The sequence below is a fragment of the Bubalus kerabau genome, chromosome 1 (assembly GCF_029407905.1).
Source record: "Bubalus kerabau isolate K-KA32 ecotype Philippines breed swamp buffalo chromosome 1, PCC_UOA_SB_1v2, whole genome shotgun sequence".
Taxonomy (NCBI): domain Eukaryota; kingdom Metazoa; phylum Chordata; class Mammalia; order Artiodactyla; family Bovidae; genus Bubalus; species Bubalus kerabau.
This window is the reverse complement of record NC_073624.1, coordinates 12,572,419-12,595,994: the sequence shown is the minus strand read 5'-3', so window position 1 is coordinate 12,595,994 and position 23,576 is coordinate 12,572,419. Positions and strand designations below refer to the sequence as shown.

Sequence of the window (23,576 nt, the reverse complement as noted above, 5' to 3'; positions counted from 1 at the left end):
GCTTTTCCCAGAGGATTCACCCACCCAGAGTCCCATCCCAGGAGCCTGCATCACCTCTGTGCTGCCCGCCGGCTTCCTCCTGGGACTGTCACAGCTGGGTCCTGAGGCTCAACCTCTCTTTTGCTCTCCCCGCAGCTACCAGTACATGAAGCTAAGTGGGAATTTCGAACGCTCGGCTGGACTCCAGGCTGGTGTGGATCTGGTGAAGGTAAGCAGCCTGAGAGGGGCCTGGGAGACGACAAAGGCTGGTGAAGAGACCCTCAGATGGCCAGCTCCTCAGGGAGGAAGCCGCAAGACACACGGTCCTCTCTGCTACTCTGCAGGGCCAGGGCCAGGGTGGGAGCGTTTGTCCGGAGTCCCCAGCATCCATGAAGACAGTCAGGGTTGCCTCTCTGATCACGAGAATTGTGCCCCAATGCCCAGGGCCGTGGAAATCCATCCAGCACTTTGTTTCATGCAAGCTTGTCGGTCACTGAAATGGGAGAGAGCCAGAGGATGGTCCTACAGTGTCCTGGGCTCCTCGCCCTGGTCTAGGGGGACTGCTGACACCCCCATCTGTCCCCAGGACCCGCACAGCATCATCTTCCTCTGCGACCTCCACATCCACTTCCCAGCTGGCATCATCGACACCATCCGGAAGCACTGCGTGGAGGGCAAGATGGCTTTCGCCCCCATGGTCATGAGGCTGCACTGTGGGGCCACCCCCCAGTGGCCTGAGGGTGAGCCTGCCCTGGGCTCGGGAGGGTAGGAAAGACCTCTGTGCCTGGGTGCTTAACCCGGAGCTGGAGACAGTCCTGTCTACGGCGGCAGCACCCCCTCTCCATCCCTTCCCCTTCCCCGCCTCCACTCACCTGGCAGCCCTGCTCACCTGGGCAGACCACGAAGTGGCCCAGGGCTGAGCTGACGGCAGCGGCAGCAGCAGCAGCAGCAAGGCTGAACACTTCCTGGGTTTTCCCCTTCATTTGTTCATCAGACATTTACCAAGCACTTACTATGTGCCAGACAGTATGCCCGCTCAGGATGCAGAGATGAGAGGTTTCCTGCCTGGAGAGGGAGCCGGGCATGGCTGCACCCTCGGGGGCTGCTGTTGTCAGAGCCTCCTGGGAGCCTGTCACCAGCCCTTGGTCCCTCCCTGGGGGACTGCTGCCTTCTCTGGACCTGGAAACTTAGCTCAGAGGACTTTCCCCACAAATAGGAAAAGGGCTCATTCAGATGAGAGTCTTGCGCCTCCCAGAAAAGGGTCTAGGGGTACAACCCTGGAGCCCCCTCGGTCCACCTCCTGGCCGGGGTTCAGTTCCCCCGGGGCTTGTCTGTCTGCAGGCTACTGGGAGGTGAACGGATTTGGGCTGCTAGGCATCTACAAGTCAGACCTGGACAGGATCGGCGGCATGAACACCAAGGAGTTCCGAGACCGCTGGGGCGGAGAGGACTGGGAGCTGCTGGACAGGTGACTGGGGAGGGGCCTGGGGGAGGAGCCTGGGGCAGGGGCGGGGCTAGAGCCCCCCAGGTCCGGTCCCCTTGGCCCCACTGGCCTGCATTCCTTTCCTCGCTGAGACTGAGCTATTGGAGGGGATCCTGCCTCTGCCTGTGTGGCAGGGCGGGTGTGGAGGGTGCTTGGCAGATGGTTAGGGAAGGGCACAGACTCTGAGCTGCAAGGGTGTGAATGGTAATGTTGTCTGCCGGGCACCCCCTTGCTCACATGGCTGGGGAGAAGGCTGGAGTTTTGGGGGGTTGATGAGACAGTCAACACAGGGTCAGCATAAGAGCCATTGTGGACCGTTGAAAGCATCGAGTATCCAGGAGGCTCTGGGTTCCTGGAGCCCCGGGAGAAGGCAGTTTTGCGGAGGAGGACAGGCTGGTGGGACAGAGGGAGAGGGCGTTTCAGGGCGTGTGTGTGGGTGGTGAGGAACCGAAGGCTTAGTCTGAGATTCCGCCTCAAAATTCCTCAGGAAATTTGCCACCAAGGGGAGGAGGGGGAAAATGGATGACACCTTGAGATTTGAGCTTTAGGAGTGAGGGTGAAGGAGAGAGAGGAGGAGAATCCAAGAGAGAAAGGATGTAATTGCTGAAGCAGTGTCCAGAGGAGGTAGACGGGGCAAGGTCAGGGGCTCCAGGGGGAGGGGACCCTGACGAGGAAGAGACACTCTTCTCCCTGAGAGACCAGACACCTCCTCACCACCTAGTCAGTGGGCACCTGACTGGGCAGGCGATGGACATCCTCCACCCCCTTCTTAGTGGACATCTTCCACTCCCCAGACTCTGGGAGGGACATGTGGTCATCTCTGTTTTCCAGGTGAGAAAACTAAACCTCGAGGAGAAGTTAACAACTTGCCCTAAATCTCTCAGCTATGACTGTCTTGAAAACCCGATCTGAAAACTTGAAAATCGGATCTGTTTGATTTTTCCCTAGAGGGCAGGCAGGCAGGCAGGAAAGAAGGTGACAATATTAAGAGAATTTAAGGTGCAAACAAGGACCGGTGAGGGAGCTTGTGTTAGATAACACAGCTCCCGTAAAGCTCCATGGTCAGACCCCAAAGTGGAGAGAAGCCTGGTGTTACCTCCACCCCTGGGGGAAGGCAGACCTCCACAGTTCTGCCTCCTCTGAGGCCCAGGGAGTAAGAAACTGCTCCAAATTCCAGTTATTTCCACCTGCTGGGAGCACAGGCCTCCCAACTGGAAGAAGGTGGGAGCTGGGACAAGGTCTGCTTCCTGACTCCCCCTCCCTCCATCAGACAGGGTGGAGGGACCCCTGCTGGCCGACCTCCAGGTGTGGTGAGCACTTGCACCCTTCTTCACTGGTCCTCACCACATCTACCACTGTATCCATTTATCCTTTCTAGGGAGAGAGGCTCTGAGACACGGCCCAGGCTGTTTGGCTCTCTGCCCCACCCCTACCCCATGGGAAGCGGCCAGGGCCTGGTGGGGCCGTGGCAGGCGGGCTGGCCCTCTCCCCACTTCCCTCGGTGCTTCTGTGGCTCATCCCGCCCTCCTCCCACCCAGGATTCTCCAAGCTGGCCTGGAAGTGGAGCGTCTCTCCCTCCGAAACTTCTTCCATCACTTCCATTCCAAGCGGGGCATGTGGAACCGCCGCCAGATGAAGATGCCGTAACCCCGGTGTTGGGGGGCACCTGCTGGACTGATGGCTTCCGGCACCTGGACCGCGGTGGCCTGGCCAGTGCCCGCTCACTGCCGGAGCGGGAAGGGAGGGGAGCAGGGGCCGTGGTGGGCCCAAGCAGCCTCCGAGTCGGTACCCCCTGCCCCAGCAGCCGTCCTCCACCTCTGGGCCTCTGGGGCCAGGAGACGAGACAGAGATGGCAGAGTTCTCAGGAAGGGCAGCGGGACCGGGTCAAGGGAGGCAAGCCCAGCCTGGCCACACCACACTGATGGGAGGTGCCTTCCAGAGCCCACCCGGGGCTCCTAGGGGGGCAGTGACCATGGACTGGAAGCTTTTATATTGGATGAATTTTACTGGGGTTTTACTTTTTTTTTTAAACAGAAAACCAAAACCACACATGTCCAGACCCAGCATAGACTGTGAGGGGGGTGGAGTTGTGCATTTATAAGAAGGGCACTCCCTCCCTGCATACCTCAGACCCACGGGTACGTCCCTGGGCCCTGGACCGGGCAACTGGGGAGCTGGCCCCACGTGGAGCCATTAGTAGCTGCCCTGTGGGTCCTCGCCTCTGGGACACACACACCTTCCAGGTAGCAGACCGACAGCTGGCCGCCGATCAGGGCATTAACCTCACTCTCCAGCTGCACTGTCTCCAGACTGACTGGAAGCACAGAGTGGACCAACTCCTCCCAGTGCCTCAGGGGGTTGGGGGCCAGGGAACCTACTGGGGTGGTGGGCTCCTGGCTCTCCGGTGCAGGGTGGACGTGCATCACAAGTGAGGGAGGGTGGGGGGGATGGCAGGGAGAGAAGACCCCTTCTGTCCCAGCCACCTGTGAGCTGGGCCTTGGGGACCACATGAAGCAGAGCAGGGAGGGGGGAGGGGAGGGGTGAGGTCCAAGGGGAGGGATGAGAAGGGAAGTGGGAAGCCTGAGTCCTCACAGCCCAGCCCCCTCCTGCCGCCCCGCAGGGAGGAAGAGGAGAAAGACCCTCTGAACTGGGGAACGGGGCCCCAGGCGGGAAGGTCTGGGGAGGTGAGGCGAGGATGTTGTTCTGTCCACAGAACGGGAGCAGGACTGGAAAGTGAAGCCGTTTCAGGGAGCACAGCCCTCGGCCTCTGGGGCCTGGGGCACCCTTTCTGTCACCTAGATCGCATCGCACACTTCTCTTGCACTAATGATCCCAGGCGCCTCTAGACTGGGGATGTTTCTACTGCTGCTGCCTTCTGCACTGCTCTAACTCACCACCGGTGCCCTGGACGCGGCCTCGAAAACCCCAGCATTTGCAAGGAAGGGCCCAGAGCAGGGGCGGTGGGACCCAGGAGGCCAGTCCACTGGGCCAGGCTCAATGTCGTGATGGAGTCCAGGTCTCGGTGTGTGGAACTGCAGGGTCTGCCTGGTGGGCCCCGTGGTCAGGCAGAGCACAAATTTGGCCTACGGGAGAATGGAGCCCCTCGAGAACCTTCTGGAGGTTGACGAGAACCCCTGCCTCCCACCTAAGAAATCAGGAAGGACACAGACTTTTCGGTTAATAGATTGTGGCTTGTGGATGCTCGATCTGCCCTCAGGCTATGGCCTTTTATGGTCCTGGCTCACACGCCGTGCCTTTGGGGAAGGACTGTAGGGAGTAGATGAGAGCCGCAGCTGCCTGGGTGCCAGGTTTCTTTCTGGGGCTACTTTTATCCCTGGGCATTGCCCAGCAAGGCCTGAGTCCACCCAGATGGTCCTCCCGCTTCACTCCTCCTGAGGACAGGTGTCTGCCCAGCCTCCCCTCCCCAGCCTGCCACCTCCCTGCCCCAGCCAGTGCCTTGCATTCTGCGTTTGTTACCTCCACACCGTCTGCCTTAATGGAGGGGGCCTGGCACGGCCCCTACTCGGTAGGGAAATGTGTAGGGTGCGGGGAGGGAAAGCATTAAATACAGCAAAGTCTCAGAAAACAAAATGCCCTTGTGTTTTCCTATTGCCCATCAGGGTGGGAGAGGGCTGGGCAGAGGGCCCAGGCTCACGCGGCCATCTCTAAGCTCTGAGGCCTCCAGTGGACATGCCAGGGACTCTCCGTATCACCCTTCATCACCTGTATGTGTGTGTGGGGGGGGGCGGGCAGCCTTCCCTGTGGTGTGGTTTACTCAGGAGGGGGACCACGAGGTTCCTGTCTGAGGAACATTTCCTATGCAGTAGATTCATGCAGGTTGGAGCTTTCGGTTGAGAAAGGCTGATGGACACAGGAAGGTTGGGTGAGGAGCTGAGGTGTGGCTTATTCTAAGAGAGCGGACAATCGAAAAGCATCTGTGTTTAAGCTGGGCATGCCCTGTTGATGTGTTACAGTACAAAGGGACCATCCTGGTCATATCTGATCTAGGCAGAGATTGAAATTAGTTTGTATTCCTTAAGCACATGCCCAAGAGAGGGTGCTGCTGTGAAAGCTGCGGCGGCCAATTTGTTAGTCGCTGAGTCATGTCCAGCTCTTTGCGACCCCATGGATTGTAGCCTGCCAGGCTCCTCTGTCCATGGGATTCTCCAGGTAAGAGTACTGGAGTGGGTTGCCATGCCCTTCTCCAGGGGATCTTCCTGACCCAGGGATAGAACCCTGGTCCCCTGCATTGCAGGCAGATTCTTTACTGTCTGAGCCACCAGGGAAGCCCAGAGGCAGCCAATTGGAGCTTCTCAAAAAGCATCCAGAGGAGACTGGTCTGCTGCTAATGCAGCAGATGGTAATTACCCTAGGCACTGAGCAGGGAAACCTGACTCAGAGCAGAACCCACAGGAGAGGGAGTGACTTAAAAGCCTTTTCCCCCTCCAGGCTTGGGGTTGCTCCTTTGAGCCATTTCCAGGACACAGATGGAAACAGCCGCCCGCCCGGGTGCTTGAGCCTTCACAATTGAAGACACAAAGATTGACTCACGGTGGATCTGCAGAAAGCTTTATGGAGAGAAATCATTCCATCCTACAGAAAAGAGAAAACAGGCTGGGGCAGAGGGAAGGAACAGGGTGGGGTGAGAAGCAGAGTCCTTAAGCTGGGCAGACCCAGCCTTCCGTAGGCATGCCCGAGGCCCAGGAAACAGGTGGGTGGTACTCGAGTCCGAGCTCAGGACTCCAGGCCCAGCTTAAGCTGGGAGAAGAGCCCATCTTTGTTCCAGCGCCGAGGGTAGGAAGCAGGGGTGTCTACACTGCCCTCCAAGTCTAGGAGCTCTCCCCGAAGCTGTATGCTGTGCCCTTCAGCCTGGCAGATCAAGGGGGAGAGAAGCAGTTCCAGGCCCAGCACCTGTAGGGGAAGCAAAGAGATGAAGAGAAGGGCAGGCCAGGCCAAACCAGCGCCTCGGGCCCAAGTGTCACACAATCGACCTGGTGCCTTCCCAGGGTGCAACTGCGGGTTCGGATCTGAACCTGAAGCAGGGCCTGAGGCTCTGTGCTGCCTTCTGGCTCCCCATGGTCCTGGACTCTGTCAAGGAGAACACCTGCGTCTCTTCCCCCACTAACCACAGCCTCCACCCTGCCGGGCTGCAGAGAAGCTCAGCCTGGGAGGAGAGAGCAGAGGACTTTGGTGAGTCCCAGCCCATGCTCTGCTCCATGACCTCATCCCTGCCCCAGGTCTACATTCTTCCCTTTCTGCCTGGCGAGCATCTTTCTCAGCCCAAACCCGCAGAGGTGAGAAGGGCCACCTGTGCACCTCCCATCTTCCCTCACCTGGGCTCCAGGCCGTGTTCAGAGAGGGGTCCCAGCAGCCAGGAGCCCAATCGTATGTGCCCCGAAGGCTGTGATGAAGATGTTGATCATGACAGTGATAAAGATCAAGGTGGTGGCTGCGTTGTTGAGCTGGTTGAGTCGCCACTGCTTTTCCACCTCATTAAGGTTCAGTAGAGCTGTGGAGAAGAGGGAGAAGCAAATGATGGCCTGGGGGTGGGGGGATGACAGCCTGGAGCTTTCCCCACCACAGCCCCTCAGAGATCAGGAGTTGGTGGCCATTGTGCTGAAATGCCTTCTCCCTCACTGACCACGTGGGGGTGTTCATGTGGTACTCAGTAGAGCCGATTTTGGAAACTTACACTGGGTCTTCTCAGAGTGGGGAATGCACGCTCTAAGGAATGCTGCTACGAGTTAGTGAGCACAGTCACTTAGCAGGTATTGTACTGGCTACTAGATGGGATGCTAGGAGGTAGGTCAGAGTGCCTGCCTGCACTGTGTCGTTGTTACTTGGGCACTTGAAGGTGCACAGGGCTAACAGCAGGTTAGTGTAAGACTGTGCAAATGCACGGTGTGACAGGGAGGCATTCGGGACTTTTCTTCCCACCCACCCCCCAAGGCCAGCTCCAGGCCCAGGCTCCTCACCCATGACCATGAGGAGGATTCCGATGACCACCTGCAGGATCAGAGAGATGCTAAGGAGGGTGACGAGGGCGAAGTAGTGATAGGAGGACGGACCCCGATCTAGCACCGCTTTCAGCTGCACAGCGTTGGACATGAAGAGCGCCATGTCCAGCAAGCTCTCCGCCAGGCTCTTCTTGGTGGCATAACGGTTCAGGTTGATGAGTGGGCTGCTCCCTGGGCTGGGGCTCCCAGGCTGTTGGGGACAAAATACAGGCTTACCCGGGAGGCTCCGGAAGGGAAGTGGTTGAGAGGCTGGGAAGGGGTGTGCTAAGTCGCTTCAGTTGTGTCTGACTCTTTGTGACCCCATGGACCTAAGCCCCCCAGGATCCTCTGTCCATGGGATTGTCCAGGCAAGAATACTGGAATGGGTTGCTAATCCCTTCTCTAGGGGATCGTCTCAACCCAGGGATCGAACCTGAATCTTCTGCATTGGCAGGTGGGTTCTTTACCACTATCACCACCTCTGTTTTCCCCTGAGAGGAGAGCATTGCAAAAGACAGGATGAGGAGTTCTGAGGCTGAGTGGAAAAGGAAAAGGCCTCTCTTCTCCCAGAACGATGTGGGCCCCAAGGCAGGGTGCAGAGCGCCACAGATGGAACAGGAGCTGCGCGCTCTTGGGTTCTGCTCCAACTTGACCTCGTGGGGACCCCTGGAGCCACAGCCTTGCTCGGGCACACACACCCCAGCTGTCACACCCAGCCCATCATACACATGTCTGTGAACATGCATGTATGCACACAGGAATACAGGCCGGTCAAAAGAATTCATTTGTTTGTTATTACTTTTTAGCTAGAATTTATTGATGCATAATTTACATTTGATTTGCTTTTGAAATATTAAGATGAAGTTTTATTCTCAAGAAGCCACTTACTCTGAAAGAGAGGGTCACAAGCAGGGCTGTGGGGGCAGGGGCAAACGGAATGCTGCAGGCAACCTGCAGTCACTCAAAAGAACTGGGCACGTTTTGAGGCCATTCATTTAGGATGGCGCTGGATATGGATGCACGGCCTAATGAGGGCCCAGAGCCGGGGAGACATGTTGAAAGGTTCTGGTCCCGCAAGGCACCGTTGCCCCATGTCCACGTGGTGGCGCTCGAGTCCGAAGGAGCAGCTTGGGCAGCAGGGGTGTGGGCGCTGGGGGGTGGGGTACAGTTTGGTGTTTCTCCCTGAGGAATCCACTGACAAGGCAGGGTTGGTGTGAAACCTGTCCTCACAAAGGCTAGGATGGGAGCCTGTTCCCAGGTCTGCCTCGGCTGACCTAAAACCCACCAAAGGTGTGAAACAGGGGTTGAAATGACCCAATGCTGACTTGGGTGGGCCAGTCACCCTGCAAGGTGGGGACTGTGGTTAGAGGACAGACGGCTGAGAGACTCGGGGAGGCGGTGCCTAGCAAGGGGTCCCCGTAACAGTCGTGTCTGACTCTTTGCGACCCCATGTACCAGGCTTCTCCACCCGTGGGATTTTCCAGGCAAGAGTACTGGAGTGGGTTGCCATTTCCTTCTCCAGGGGATCGTCCGGACCCAGGTATTGAACCCAGGTCTCCCGCATTGCCGGCAGATGCTTTACCCTCTGAGCCCCTGGGGAATCCCCAAAAGCAGGGGAAGGGTTTTCTTAAATTCTTCTGGACGATTTAGGTGCAGCCTTGCCCTGAGGCAGAGGGATGGCTGAAATGACCAGAGGGGGCCCTCCCTATGGCCTGAGGATCCGATTGGATGAACCCCCGAATCCTAATGGATGCTCCTCTTTTGTAGACAGCCAGGAGCCCAGGACCGACCCCCTCCCACCCTAGCCACCCGCCAGGCCCCGCCAGAAGTGCGGCCGGTGGGCGGGGACGGCCGCAGGGCGCGCGCCTGCCTCGGGCGCTGGGCCTTTAATAAGGCCGGGCGTCCCGGGAACAAAGGCCCGGCCTGCGCGCACCGGCCTGAGTCACTTCAGTTCCTCTGCCCGTGCCCGCGCCCTCCCCACCCGGCCCGGCCCCTCCTTGCCCCTCCTGCGCCCAGGGGTCTGAGGAGCCGGCGCGGTGGGCGCGGGCCGCCGATGGCCCTTGTAGTTGTCCGGCTCCTCTGGGCGGGGGCCAGGGCCTAGACGCCCCCCCCTTCACCCCCCGGCTCTGGGCCTCCCACTTTGGGCCTCAGTTTCCACACCCACAAACGGGGGGTTAATGCCATTCGAGAGGCGTCCGAGTGAGACAGAAAGAGATCTCCGAGCCTCGTTTTTCCCATCTGAGGTCGGTCTCACAGGAACCCCTGGCCCTCAGCGTCTGTCTCAGCCCTCCTCCGCCCTCGCGACCCCACTGTTCCTCCAGGACAGCGGGGGGGCGCGGGGGGCCCCAGACCCCAGGGTCCTCCTTAGAGATGCGCGGCCCCCAGCCTGCCCACCGCGCCGGCTGAGCACCCAGGCCGGCTCTGCTGACACGAAGTTGGGGCCCGGCGTTCTGGGCATCAAGGCCACGTGGGTGTGGAGAGTGGGGGGTGGCTGACCCCGCCCCGGGCCGCGGGCGCCCCACGCCGCCGGGCACAGCCGGGCGCGCACTCTTCCTCGCCCTGTTCTCGGTCCGCTTCAGACTGCACTGTCCCCAGTCCGCTTGCCAAGTCCAGCTCCCCAGGCTGGTGTGGGTTCCAACCCTTGAAGCCGTGGACTGCGCTCCATTGTTCCGCCAGACGGTTATTTATCCCTTCATCCTTGCTGGCCTGTATTTTTGTTTCTTGAGGAAACTTGGGTTGGATAGGGAAGGAATGCCTTTTTGAGCGGAAAAGTAAACACAGTTTTGCAGCTGTTTATTGTCCCATTTGAAAAGACCCTGATGCTGGGTGGGTTTCCCTCATAGCTCAGTTGGTAAACAATCTGCCTGCAATTCAGGAGACCTGGGTTCGATTCCTGGGTTGGGAAGATCCCCTGGAGAAGGAAATGGCAACCTACTCCAGTATTCTTGCCTAGAGAATCCCATGGACAGAGTAGTCTGGCAGGCTACAGTCCAGGGGTCGCAAGAGTCCGACACGACTTAGCAACTAAACCACCACCACCACCTGATGCTGGGAAAGATTGAAGGTTGAAGAAGTGGAGGACAGAGGATGAGATGGATGGATGGCATCACCAACTCGATGGACATGAGTTTGAGTAAACTCCAGGAGTTTGTGATGGACAGGGAGGCCTGGCGTGCTGCAGTCCATGGGGTCGCAAAGAGTCAGACACGACTGAGGGACTGAACTGAACTGAACTGACAGACAGTAAGGTCGGTGGGGGCCGCCCGCTTCAAGAGATCATTCTGCCCTTTCTTGGAAACGAGGTTACAGGAGTGTTCTCCCAAGGGGGTAAGTAACTGTCCTACCAAAAAGCCATGGGATGCCCTGCTCAGAGAGTTTAGGACCTGGAGCCCACCCACTGGAGGCCGGAGTGGGGGCCCTGAGAGGAGGAGAAGACCTGGTGGGAAGGCCAGGAGAGGAGGATTTGTGACAGCTGGTGGGAACCACAGGAGGCAGGCCAGGTCCAAATCCCGCTTCTGTGACAAGCTCAGTATTCCCATCACCCAGCTCCCTTTCTCATCTGCGAGATGAGGGAGGCAGGATAGATGATTTCTTATGTCCCTTCCAAGCCAGGGTGGTCTAGGTGCGGGGAAGTCCCTCCTTTGAGTGGAGTCTCAGGGGCCAGGGATATACTCTCTAAGAGGCAGAGTCCAGGTGGCTGGGCACCAGGCCAGCGTCAGAGGCCCTGAGTCACTCACCCTAGGCAGCTCCAGGGCAGGGGTGACCCTCCATTGAGTCAGTCAGCCCTGAGAAAAGCCACATGGCAGTTTCCCTGTGGATCAGCTATAACACAGGGCGTCAGACACAACAGGCCCAGAGGAGCCATGGGCTGTTGGCCCCGTGTTGGCCTCAAGATGCCCGACTACCCAGAAAAGCCACCTGGCAGGAGATGGCAAAGAGCCAGGCTGGTTTCAAAAAGGGGAAAGGCGGATCCTAGCCCAGGAAGAGCGATTCATTCAGGTGTGTGGATTGGGGTGACCTACTATGCCAACTCACCTTTAATGAGGTGCTGTAAGGCAAGTGCAGAGAAGAAGAGAGCAAACTGGGCAGTCAGGCAAGAAAAGAGAAAATTATTAGAGGGAAAAGACAGGGTGACTGACTCTTAAGGAGAACCAGCGTCCTCCCTTTCTGACAGAGTCCTTCTTATACCCCACCAATGAGAAGTTCTCCAAAGGGATGGTCACGTAGCCGGAGGTCTGGAATCTGGTGGTCTCGCAGCTTTGAGAAGATAGGCACAGTGAGATAACAGGATGCCATTTGGGCAATTTGGTCAGTCTCAAGGATCACTGTGATTTCCTCTTTGTTTGCAAGGTTGACATAATGAGCCATCTTAACAATGAGCCCCCATGCAGACCCTATCACCTGTGAGCTCTCAGCCTCTGTCAGGGTTAAGTGTGAAAAGGTGCCTGGGTCTGTCCTACTATGGGCTTGCACAGTAGGTCCCGGCAGTGGGGATGACAACAGTTTCCTCTTACAGATTACAGACCTTACGCCTGACTCGGCTAAACACTGGACATGAGTCATCTTATCCAGTCCTCACACAGTCCCATGAAGTTGGTCAGGGCACCCTTAGGTTGGTTGGTCGGTCAGTTGCTCAGTCGTGTCTGACTCTTTGCGACCCTGTGGACTGTAGCCTGCCAGGCTTCTTTGTCCATGGGATTCTCCAGACTAGAATACTGGAGTAGATTGCCATTTCCTTCTTCAGGGTATCTTCCTGACCCAGGGATCAAACCTGTGATTACTGTAGTTGAGAAGAATGGAGGCTCTCCGAGAGCCTGGGTAACCTGTTCAAGGTTTGGCAACGCAGATTTTATGCCAGTTCTCTATTTGCCCGAGCCTGTAATTGTGACTCCTGCACTTCAGCCTCCCAGAAGATAGACTCCCAGCCTCCAAGGAGTTCAGGATCTAAAGACAGACTCATGTGGCTGCAGATGAAAGAAGACCGAATGTACACTTGCTCAGGGGAGCTAGAACACCCCTCCTGGGGCGACACTTGCCTTGGGCTCCTCTGGTCACAGCAGGCTGTGCCTTGAGCCCCTGCAGAAAGGGCCCAACACCCATAATCAAAAGGCTAGAGTTCACACTGCTAAGAGGTGACCCGGGAGGGGTTGGAGAGAATAGGGTTGACAGAGAAAGTTTCATCTGGATGCTTTGGGTTTTGACCCCTCTGAGTGTTTGAACTATCATAAAACAACAACAACAAAAATTAAAACACAGTATGCAAGACTTCTCTGGTGGTACAGTGGATAAGAATCTGCGTGCCAACGCAGGGGACGTGGGTTCCATCCCAGATCTGGAAGATTCCACCTGCTGTGGAGCAACTGAAGCCCGTGGGCCACAACTCTTGAAGCCTGAGTGCCTAGAGCCTGTGCTCCGCAACAAAAGAAGCCACCACAATGAGAAGCCCACTCACCGCAACAGAGTAGCCCCCTGCTCAATGCAACTGGAGACCCAGCACAACCAAAAGTAAATACAGTATTTTTAGAAAAAGAAGTATGGACCCCAGGAGGCCAATGATTAACATAAAGCAGAATTTATAATTCTGTCTCACCTGGGACCCAGCTTCTCCGTGTGTAAAATGAGAATAATAGACCCTGGTTCGGAGAAGGCGATGGCACCCCACTCCAGTACTCTTGCCTCGAAAATCCCATGGACGGAGGAGCCTGGTAAGCTGCAGTCCATGGGGTCGCGAAGAGTCAGACACCACTGAGCGAATTCACTTTCACTTTTCACTTTCATGCATTGGAGAAGGCAATGGCAACCCACTCCAGTGTTCTTGCCTGGAGAATCCCAGGGACTGGAGAGCCTGGTGGGCTGCCGTCTACGGGGTCGCACAGAGTCGGACACGACTGAAGCGACTTAGCAGTAGCAGCAGCAGCAGGCCCTGGTTAGCTCAGAGGGCTGTTGAAAAGATCAATGAGATAATGTGGGTGAATGTGCTTTGAAGACTGAAGCCTTAGAGCAAGGAGGAGATGAGAGGGAAGTCCCTTCCACACAGGCCCACACTCCCACCTGTGGGCGGAGAGGCATCTGAGTGCTGGATTCTGACATGGCCTGGCCCCGCCCACACTTCAAAATTCCCCTTTGTCATCTCAGCAGCCCCTCACACCCATCTTTGAAATGGTTCCGCACCCAAGGCGGGCTTCCCAGGTGGCCCCAGGGGTAAAGAACCCACCTGCCAATGCAGGAGATGTAAGAGATGTGGGTTCGATCCCTGGGTGGGGAAGATCCCTTGGTGGAGGGCATGGCAACCCACTCCAGTATCCTTGCCAAAGCCCATGGACAGAGGAGCCTGGCGGGCTACAGTCCATAAGGCCGCTAGGGTCGCCAAGAGTCAGAACACTAAACACTCATACACACCCATCCCAGCCCATCCCATTGGAAACCTTTCTCTTCACCTGCCGGGGAGCCTCTTTCAGGGAGGGAGATTCTCAGACAAGCCCACTTACCCTGGGTTCCCTGCTGTGCAGACCCGACTCCCCCACACCCACCCCCTGCCTGGCTGGCTCCCACCTCCCTCTCCAGCCTGTGCCGAGACTCACCCTCCCTCCTGGGCCACACCACATGACTCACCGTTCCTGAACACACCCCACCCTTCCGCCAGCTCTACTCCCTCCAGGGCTGAAGGCCTTTCTTCCCCGTGGCCCCCCACCCCCAGGTCAGCCCTCCCTTCTTAGACCCTCCTCTCCAGGAGGCCCCTCCAGTGCCTGCTTTCCTAGGGGGAATGCATCTTCGTGGTCCTGGGTCCCCTTGGTGGCTTGCCCACATTAAAGGCACAGTAAATGATGACAGCATTGAATTTTTTTATATGAAGGGTTTACTTCAAGGAGTTTTTCCAGAAAAGGCTAAAAAAGAAGGGATCTCTGAGGGTGGGGTTGCAGACCCAAGAACTGCTGGCTGAGGGGCGTGGTGCTTGGACAGTGAATATCAAACTGAAACCCCTGGCCCAGGGGTAGCCCTTTCTCCCGGCCTCAGGGAACCAGTGACTCAGGCTGGCCGCTGCCACTGGTCTTCAGGCCAAAGCCCGCAAAGGCCCAGAGCCCCGAGGCCTGTGTCTGGGGCCGGCACTCAGCCTGCCGCCTTGCTGTGCCAAGCGCAATGGGTCTCGCCCTTAAAAGTCAACAGTCTCTAATCCACCGGGGGTGGGGTGTCCGCGGGCTGTTCCCGTAATAACACCCAACTGGTCCAGGAGTCTCCTCTCAGGCCGGGGGCGCAGCCTTGCGAGGCGCCAGCCACCCCCCCCCCCAGATGCCCGCGGGCCTTGCCGCCGGCACTCCGGACTCGGCTCGGAGACCGTCCCGGGAGGGTGTGCAGCGCCTCCTCGTCCGCCAGGGGGCGGCAGCGCACCGCGCGGCTGGGCCGGAGGGCCGCTGATCCCGCTGAGGTGAGGTGACTTTCTCTCTGACAAAAGGGGGTTAGAGGGACTTCCTAACGCTTCAGTGGGTACGGCTCGGAGTTCCCAATGCAGGGGGCCCGGGTTCGATCCTTGGCCGGGGGCTAGAGCTCACGTGCTGCAACTCAGACCCAGTGCAGCCAAATTACTCCCCCACTCTCCAAACCCCAACCCCCACCAGGGTTCTGTGTGGATTTGCCACACAGAAACTGCCAAAGAAGTGGAGCAGGAGTTCTTTCCGAATAAACACATTGCTCTGGGGCTTTGAGACCCACCCGGCACTTTGCTCCCGGCTTTGGGGTTCTTGGCAGCATTCCCCAAGCCCTCCTGACCCACCTCTGCTCATGGTAACCCCACCCCATCCTTCCAGGACCAACACGCTGGCCAGAATTTAAACAATGATAACTGAATATTGAGAATACCATATACCAGGCTGACCCCCATGAAGTGGGTTTTTCTCTTTTTTTGGCCACACCAGGCGACTTGCAGGGTCTTAGTTCCCTGACCAGGGATTGGATTTGGGCCCTTGGCAATGAAAGCCCAGAGTCTTAATCACTGGGCTGCCAGGGAATTCTTGTGAAGTGGGTATTAACAGTCCCGTTTTACACGTGAAGATATTGAGACTCAGAGATTAGCTGCCCAAAGTCACCAGATAATAAGGGACAGTCCTAGCGCCAGAACCCTACACCCGAATTCTCTTTTCTGTTACACACCCGTGGTTCTCAAATTGTGGTCCCTGAAGCAGCAGCAGCTGGGCACTTGTTGGAAATGCAGATTCTCAGACACCACCCTAGACCTTCTGAGTCAGAGATGCAGGCTGGAACCCAGCCATCTGTGTTTTCACAAGCCTCCAGGGGATTCTGACGCGGCTAAAGTGTGAGTGCCGTCCATCGACTCCGCGCTACCACACTGAAGCTGGCGCTTCACATGCCTGCCACCGTCTAAGCTCTGTGCTAGACCCTTCCTTCCATCGGCTGTCCCTGAATTCTTTTAACAAGACCCATTTTTCAGACGAGATGGGTGAGGCTCAGAACAGTTCAGTACTTTTGCCCTGGGATCACCCAGCTGTTGATCTTAAGAGCTGGGATTTGAACCCAGACAGGCTCTGGAGCCTGTGTCCTTAACCCCTACAGTCTTTGCTTGCATGCTCAGTCGCTCAGTCCTGTCTGACTCTTTGCAACCGTGTGGACTGTAGTCTCCCAGGTCCTGTGTCCATGGAATTTTCCAGGCAAGAATACTGGAGTGGGTTGTCATGCCCTCCTCCAGAGGATCTTCTGGATTTAGGGTTTGAACCCACATCGCTTGCGTCTCCTGCATTGGCAGACAGGTTCTTTACCATTGAGCCACCTGGGAAGCCCATTATAGTCTTCAGTCCCTGGAAACCCCTCAGAGGTGTACCCTAGTCTGAAGGATGCAGAGGGAATCTTTCCAGCTCTTCTCACTGAACAGGGTGTAAATCCAACCCTGCGTTTGACTCCAGCTGGCAGCACAGACCACCAACCCCAGTCCCCAGGGCCAGGTGCTGCCCACCCTGTTTATAAGGCCTGACCTGTTCACCCTCAGACTGTCTTCATGTCTTCACTCAAACATTTACAGAGCCTTTCTTGGTTTTGCAGAACCTTAGATTTTGCGGTGGACCTGAGTCCAGATGGGAGGCAACACACAGGTGAATGAAAACGACTCTCAGAACAACTAATCATTAAGCAAATAGGTTCATCAGTACCATTGTGTAGATTCCATATATGTGCATTAATATACAGTACTTGTTTTTCTCTTTCGGACTTACTTCACCTAGAGTGATAGGAAGGGGGATGAAGGCTCAGGAGGGAGGGGAGATATAATTACATACGTATATATATGTGTCTGCTCAGTCCTCAGTTGTGTCCGACTCTCTGCGACCCCATGGACTGTAGCGCACCAGGCTCCTCTGTCCATGGGATTCTCCAGGCGAGAACCCTGGAATGGGTTGCCATTTCCTTCTCCAGGGGATCTTCCCAACCCAGGGATCAAACCCACGTCTTTTGTGTCTCCTGCATTAGCAGGTGGATTCTTTACCACTATGACCACCTGGGAAGCCATATATATATATATATAATTATGGCTAATTCACGTTGTACAGCAGAAACCAACACAGTATTGTAAAGCTGCTATCCTCCAATTTTAAAAAGTCATAAAGCAAAATATCAACATTCCACACGACAGTGCACATTAATTTTGTACCTTCCCACTGGATGATACGTTTGCAGAAGGTGAGAATTATTTCCTTGGAAGCTCAGGCAGTCAGAAGCCGCGAGGGCTGTGCCGACAGTCCCTGGCCGCCATCCAGGGGAGCAGACCTCATCGGGAGATCATATCTGACATGGAGATGGGAAAAGGGAAGGTGGTGAATTTCCCACCCCACCCAGCCATAAGCAGAGCCTGCCAAGATCCAACATGTCCTCAGCTCCCTGGCATGTCCAGAGGTCCCTGCCTCTCCCATATACCCCTGCTCCCCCTGTCCCCTAACATGACAAGGTTTAGCAGAGAATCAAGCGCCTAAAGGGGGAAGCAGAAAGGGAGATAGCAGGGCCTTTTAGTCCCACTCCAGTAGATAAGCTTCACGGGAACAAGGACTTATCTGTCTTGCTCACTGCTGTGTCCCAGAAATCGGCGCCTAGCCCGGCGCACTGGATGAGAATGATGGCTCTGTCACCCCTGTGTTCATTCAGAAGGGGCTGAGGAGGCAGGACCGCCAAGCAGCGCTCCCTGGACCTCCCACAGGGAGCTGTCTGCGGGGACAGGAGGTGGTGTCCCATGGGTGTGCCCACTCCTGATGCGGCCCTGGTGTGACTTCACAACCTCTGTAAGTGTGTGTGTGTGTCCACTGTCTCTGGGGTGGGCTGTGCCTGGTGTCGGGCAGGAGACGCTATTGTTCTCACTGCTGTTGCCCAGCTGCCACTCCAAGCAGGTGAGACCCAGAGGGTGGGCACTGGGTGCCCATGGATCAAAGCCAGGTGCACACGACCCTCAAGGTCAGCCAGCCCTGGGACTTCTCTGGTGGTCCAGCCGTTAAGACTCTTTGCTTCCACCGCAGGGAGCGAGGGTTACATCAGTGGTCAGGGAAACTAAGATCCCTTAGAGGCTGCACAGTGTGACCAAAAGTAAAAAAAAAAAAATTAGCCAGCTCTGAGTCATGTGCCCCCTTGGGCGCAGAGCCTAACTGCCAGGTCTGTTGCTGCCCCAGCCCCAGGAGTCACCCGCTCTCCCTCCAGGCCCAGCAGAGCCGTCTTCCCTCCTTAGGATCACAGCTCCCGGCCCCAGCTCCTGCAGCCTGAGCAGAGGCTCTGGTGTCATGGGCCGGGGTCTAAAAAAGATGAAGGTCAGGGGACGGGCGGTTCTGCACTTGGAGCCTGGGGTGCCATCTCTTCCCCTGGTGACCTCAGGCAGCTCACAAGACCCTCTGCTTCCCAGCCTCCTCTTTGGCAAAAGGAGAGGATGCCAGCCCTCCAGCTCCTTTGTTGTGAGGAGCTAGTGTGTGGTTAAAAGGGTGAGCCGCTGCTGAAATCGACCAGATCATCGGCTAAAGGGCTGTGGAAGCCCCAGGCCCATCCTCACCCAAACCCCTGGGCTCCTTGGGAATGACCCATCGGGGTTGCTGCCCACACGGGACAGCCCGAGCTCCAGAATGCTCCACATGTACAGCCTCTCTTTCCATAACTCCATTTCTCCAGCTCTTATCACATTCCAGGCCCTCTTCTAAGCATGTTTATCTGTTATCTCAATTCCTTCTCATAGACCTTAAGAGGGGACATGCAGATTTAGAGAAATTAAGCAACTTGCCTGAGGTCACACAGCTAAAGACAGGGGAGTCGAGATTTGAACCCTGGTCTGTCTGGAAAAAGTGGAAGCAGTGACAGATTTTATTTTCTTGGGCTCCCAAATCACTGCAGTTGGTGACTGCAGCCATTAAATGAAAAGATGCTTGCTTCTTGGAAGGAAAGCTATGACAAACCTACACAGCATATTAAAAAGCCGAGACATCGTTTTGCCGACAAAGGTCTGTATAGTCAAAACTATGGTTTTTCCAGTAGTCATGTAGGGGTGTGAGAGTTGGACCCTAAGGAAGCCTGAGTGCTGAAGAACTCTGGTGCTGAAGAAGACTCTTGAGAGTCCTTTGGACAGTAAGGAGATCAAACCAGTCAATCCTAGAGGAAATCAACCCTGAATATTCATTGGAAGGACTGATGCTGAAGCTGAAGCTCCAGTACTTTGGTCACCTGATGCAAAGAGCTGACTAATTGGAAAAGACCCTGATGCTAGGAAAGATTGAGGGCAGGAGGAGAAGAGGGTTACAGGGGATGAGATGGTTGGATAGCATTGCTGACTCAATGGATATGAGTTTGAGCAAATTCCGGGAGACCACGGAGCATAGAGAGGCCTGGCGGGCTGCAGACCATGGGGTCGCAAAGATTCGGACACGACTTAGCAACTGATCAACAATAAGAACTGTCTGATGCCAGAGTTCCTGCTGTTAACGTTCTTTATTTATTTTTACATAGACTCTGGCTGCCGATGAGGAAACCATGCCTCTTTTTTTTTTTTTTTTTTTTTTTTTAATATTTATTGGCTGCCTTGGGTCTCAGCTGTGGCTTGCAGGCTCTTTAGTTGTGACACTCAGGCTGAGTCGCTCCACAGTATGTGGGATCTTGTTTCCCTGCCCAGGGATTGAACCTGCGTTGGGAAGTTCGGTAAGCCTCTGGTCAGCTCTTATTCTTTTACCACCTTCGCGGAAGGCCAGTGTGTGTGTGTGCTCAGCTGCTTCAGTCCTGTCCAACTCTGTGGCCCCGTGGATCACAGTGGAAGGCCAGCGCCCTGAGTAAATCTTGCCTCTAGTGCCCAGCTGAGTATCTGGCCAGCAGGTGCTGAGGAAGGGAGGGAGAGTGGGAGGAAGGAGGGAGGAAAGGTGGGCAGGCGACTGGTCCTACCCTGAACCACTAGCCTGGACCCAGGCTGCCAGCCCCTTTTCACAGCCCAGGGTGGTGCGCAGGCAGTGAGGCGGTTGCTGGGTCACTGCTGTGCCCTCGCTTTTTCTAAAAATACAAAGAGACGAGCCCTCCAAGGCCACCAAACAGATCTCCAGCTGCCCTCTGGGGTCAGTGCCTGCCACTGGGCACGTGCTCCCTGCAGACCCCACCTGACAGCTGACCCCATATCCCTGGAGCTATTTACTGCCGGACAAAGTCCAGATGTGCGGAGGTAGCAGCTCTGAGCAGCCTGTGCTGAGCTGTGGGACACCTGGGTGGTTTCGGGGTCTTTTCCCCAAAGCCTGGTCAGAGCAAACCCTTCTTCGCTGGGGCTCCGAGTCCAGGGCCATCAGTCCCTCCTGCTCCTTTGGAGTCTGAACAGCAGCTGGGTTCAAAGATAAGGACATTGGCCTCAGAGTCAGGACACCGGAGTCAGGCTCCAACATTGCCCCCAGCATCTGCGGGACCAGCGACCTCTGTTAGCCTCCTACGCAACTGGGAGTGCTAAGACGGCAAAGCAGTGCAGTGTCATCCTGTTCTGAAAGGTGTATTTCATGTGTGGAAATGAATCTCATGAGATTTGGACTGAAATGTTAACAGTGTCATCGCTGGATGCTCAGATGGAGGTATCCTTATTCTTTGGGCTCTATCTGTATTTCCAAGTTCTTCCTCAAGGAACACACACAGCAAAAGGAAAAAATGCTAGAACAACCACCCCACAGTTGATATTTAAGTATTTGTCTTGACTTACAGGACAGTTTGGGCTTCCCTGGTGGCTCAGTTGGTAAAGAAACACCTGCAGTGCAGGAAAGGTGGGTTTGATCCCTGGGTCGGGAAGATCCCCTGGAGAAAGAAATGGCAACCCGCTCCAGTATTGCCTGGAGAATCCCATGGACAGAGGAGCCTGGCAGGCTACAGTCCATGGGGTCACAAGAGTTGGACACAACTTAGGGACTAAACCACCAAAGGACAGTTTGAGGAGCAAGTTAATGAAAGCAGGTTGCAAGCTTTAAAGGGCTTTCCAAGTGTTGGGGGTTCTTATTTTAATATTTATTTTTATTTATTTATTTGGCTGTGTTGGGTCTTAGTTGCAGCACTCAGGATCTTTGACCTTCATTGCGGCATACGGGATCTACTTCCCTGACCAGGGATTGAACCCAGGCCCCCGGCACTGGGAGCGTGGAGTTTTAGCCACTGGCTGGACACTGGGGAAGCTCCAGTGTCGGGGGTTCTTAACACTCCTTCTGGCAGGGCATTTAGGAATTGGGACCCAGGTATGGGGAGGGAGTAAGTCTTCCAACTCCACACAAAGAAACCCTGTAAATCAGCTCTGCTGCCCTAGGGTTACCCTTCCTCACCAGGTCGGAAGGGGAGAGAATGACGGTCCGATCTGTGTGATGCCCTGGTTGAGGGCGGGCATGGCCATGTAGTGCGGTGCCCCAGCCTGCTCAGTGCGTGAGTCAGCAGCACTGATTGAGCGCCGACTGTGTTCCGTGCCCTGTGCCCTGTCCTGAGAAGATAGCTCTGTTTGCTTTCCTCAGTCAACAAGTGTATTGAGCATCTCTCTGTTTTGAGGAAGTCAGAGTACAGGGGGCGTGGCCTGGAGGTGGGGAGCCTGGGCTGGGTTACAGAGAGGTGTGGGCGCTGTGGGAGAGAGGAACGAAGCAGGAAAGCAGAGGACCACCCCTCTGGGGAGCCTGGAGGAGCTCTTGTGGACTTGAAGGCCATCTCGGCTGGATCGTGAAGAACGAGAAGAGTCCTCCAGAATGTCCTTCGTCTGGGGGTCACAGAGCCCTGCCTTGGGAAACAGCTTCCTAGGGGGAGAGGCTAGTGGACTGTCTCAGTGGTGTTCATGTAACCCCGAGGGATCCCTGGTACAAAATGTATTAAGAATTTCAAGATGGTGATGGCCTTCAGCCAAGCACAGGGCCTTTCTCAGTGCTGGCCTTTCTGAGCAGCCCCTTGAAGCCAGCCCAGCCTGCTCGCTTGCGTGCATGCTAAGTAGCTTCAGTCGTGTCCAGCTCTTTGCGACCCTATGGACTGTAGCCCACCAGGTTCCTCTGTCCATGGGATTTTCCAGGCAAGAACACTGGAGTGGGCTGCCATGCCCAGCCTACTCGCGAGTGCAAGGAAAAGGCTGAGGGATTTCTGTCACTGGGAGGACCACCAGCCTTGGGAAGCTAGGCAACTCTTCACAGCATCTCGGGTTAAGGTTGGGCTCCAGAGGCGAGCTAACCCAACCAGATCTGGTTCTGTGCTTAACCCTTCCTGTTGGTGGCTAGGGATGTGCTCTCTTCTCTAATGGTGCCCGCAAGGCTGGAGGCCCCAGGCTCCCTTCCCAAGCACCCAGACCAGGGAGCAGCCAAGAACACAAACACACACGCCTTCGGGGGTGGACGTGGCAAGAGATGTTTCCGAGAGAAGTGCTGGCCTCACGTTAAGGCCTCAAAAGATGCACTCTTCTTTCTGCCAACAGGGCATCTGTTTCAGCCCTATGCCCCACCCTCTCGTCTTTCTAATGAGGAAACTGGGGACCAAAGAGGCCAGGAGAACCATTCGGGTCACACGACTCGCCAACACTGAAACCAGAACTCAGGTTTTACAAATGCCCCCTAAGCACCCTTCCCCTAAAGGAGCCCTCTGCATTGGATTGTGGGGGCCGGGGGTGGGGGCTGCCCTCGGCAGTGGTCTTCAGGCCTCCAGACCCTCCAGGGCTGAAGAAACCACTGCTGCCCACCGGAGGACGCTGCTCATGGGACTCTAGTGGTGTGGAGAGGAGTTGAGATCTGGGTGGAAGAGGCTCATGACCTTTCACCTTTAGGCTCATGCCTTTTCACCCTTAATTTGGGCAGACGGTAGAATAGACAGGGAAGGAGAGAGCCCTGTGCCAAAGGTAGTCCTGCTGCTAAAACCTGTTGGGGGCGGAGCCTGGGCCCTTCCTGTGGGGGAAGGAGCTCTGTCCTGTTAAAGGTGCCAGAGGAGAGTCCTAATGTGGGTCAACAGCAAGACCGGGAGAACCAGGAGTGGAGACTCAGGACACGGGAGGGGGTGTACACATGGGGGTCTGGGTCCCTGTGGACCCAGTGGGGGTCCCTGCCCTCACTTCAGGAAGCAGGCCTGAGCCCTAGGGAAAGCAGCCAGGCTGAACCGACACACGGCCCCCAGGCAGAAACAACTCCAGTCACCAATTAGCAGCAGAAAGTGCCCAAGGGCATCAAATATTTACCTTGTACAGGGCAGAATGTTTGCACATGTGTGATCGAGTAGAATTTGCGCAGCTGCCTCAGGACACAAGCTGAGGCTGTGTTGTAAGGATGAGCGATGAACGCAGAGGAATGAAGTCACTTCCTAGAGACCATCTGACTAGTTTAGTCCTGGAACTGGGAGAGAAGCTGGGTTTGCTGCCTTGGTCCAGCTCCTTACCCTGGCCTCTGGCTGGTCTCCACCTCTCTACCTCCATCCAGCGCTGCACCCTGGGCCCGTGGGCAGAGGTGGCAGGAGGTGCTGGCAAGTGTTTGTGGAATCAGGATGGCACTTTCTGTCCCTACGTTGAGAATGTCCTCTGTACCCCGACTCGCCACCACCCACTGAACCTCCTCCCAGCAAGGATGTTGGCCCCCACCCCCCAGAGGCCTTTGATGATACCTTCGGTCTGCTGACTGGTCTGTTCTCTCATTAGACTG

At 56.1% G+C, this 23,576-nt stretch overlaps 2 protein-coding genes across 3 annotated transcripts in view; one reads left to right on the top strand and one right to left on the bottom strand.

Moving 5' to 3' along the window:
* Positions 1–3,855, top strand: part of B4GALNT3 (beta-1,4-N-acetyl-galactosaminyltransferase 3) — a 95,449-nt gene extending 91,594 nt beyond the window's left edge. Inside the window, exons 17-20 of the mRNA XM_055568333.1 lie at positions 136–208; positions 566–719; positions 1,321–1,447; positions 3,001–3,855. Of these exons, the coding sequence (XP_055424308.1) occupies positions 136–208; positions 566–719; positions 1,321–1,447; positions 3,001–3,109 (463 nt within the window). The 3' untranslated portion in view covers positions 3,110–3,855. The remainder of the gene's footprint in view (positions 1–135; positions 209–565; positions 720–1,320; positions 1,448–3,000) is intronic.
* A 2,166-nt stretch (positions 3,856–6,021) lies between these two features.
* Positions 6,022–23,576, bottom strand: part of NINJ2 (ninjurin 2) — a 72,065-nt gene continuing 54,510 nt past the window's right edge. Inside the window, exons 2-4 of one of the 2 annotated variants that reach the window (XM_055568246.1) lie at positions 7,531–7,669; positions 6,796–6,971; positions 6,022–6,373 (exon numbers count right to left, since the gene is read on the bottom strand). In XM_055568246.1, coding sequence (XP_055424221.1) covers positions 6,814–6,971; positions 7,531–7,669 — 297 coding nt within the window. In that variant the 3' untranslated portion in view covers positions 6,022–6,373; positions 6,796–6,813. Of the gene's footprint in view, positions 6,374–6,795; positions 6,972–7,437; positions 7,670–23,576 lie in introns of both variants that reach the window. The other variant, XM_055568235.1, reaches the window with a different exon arrangement.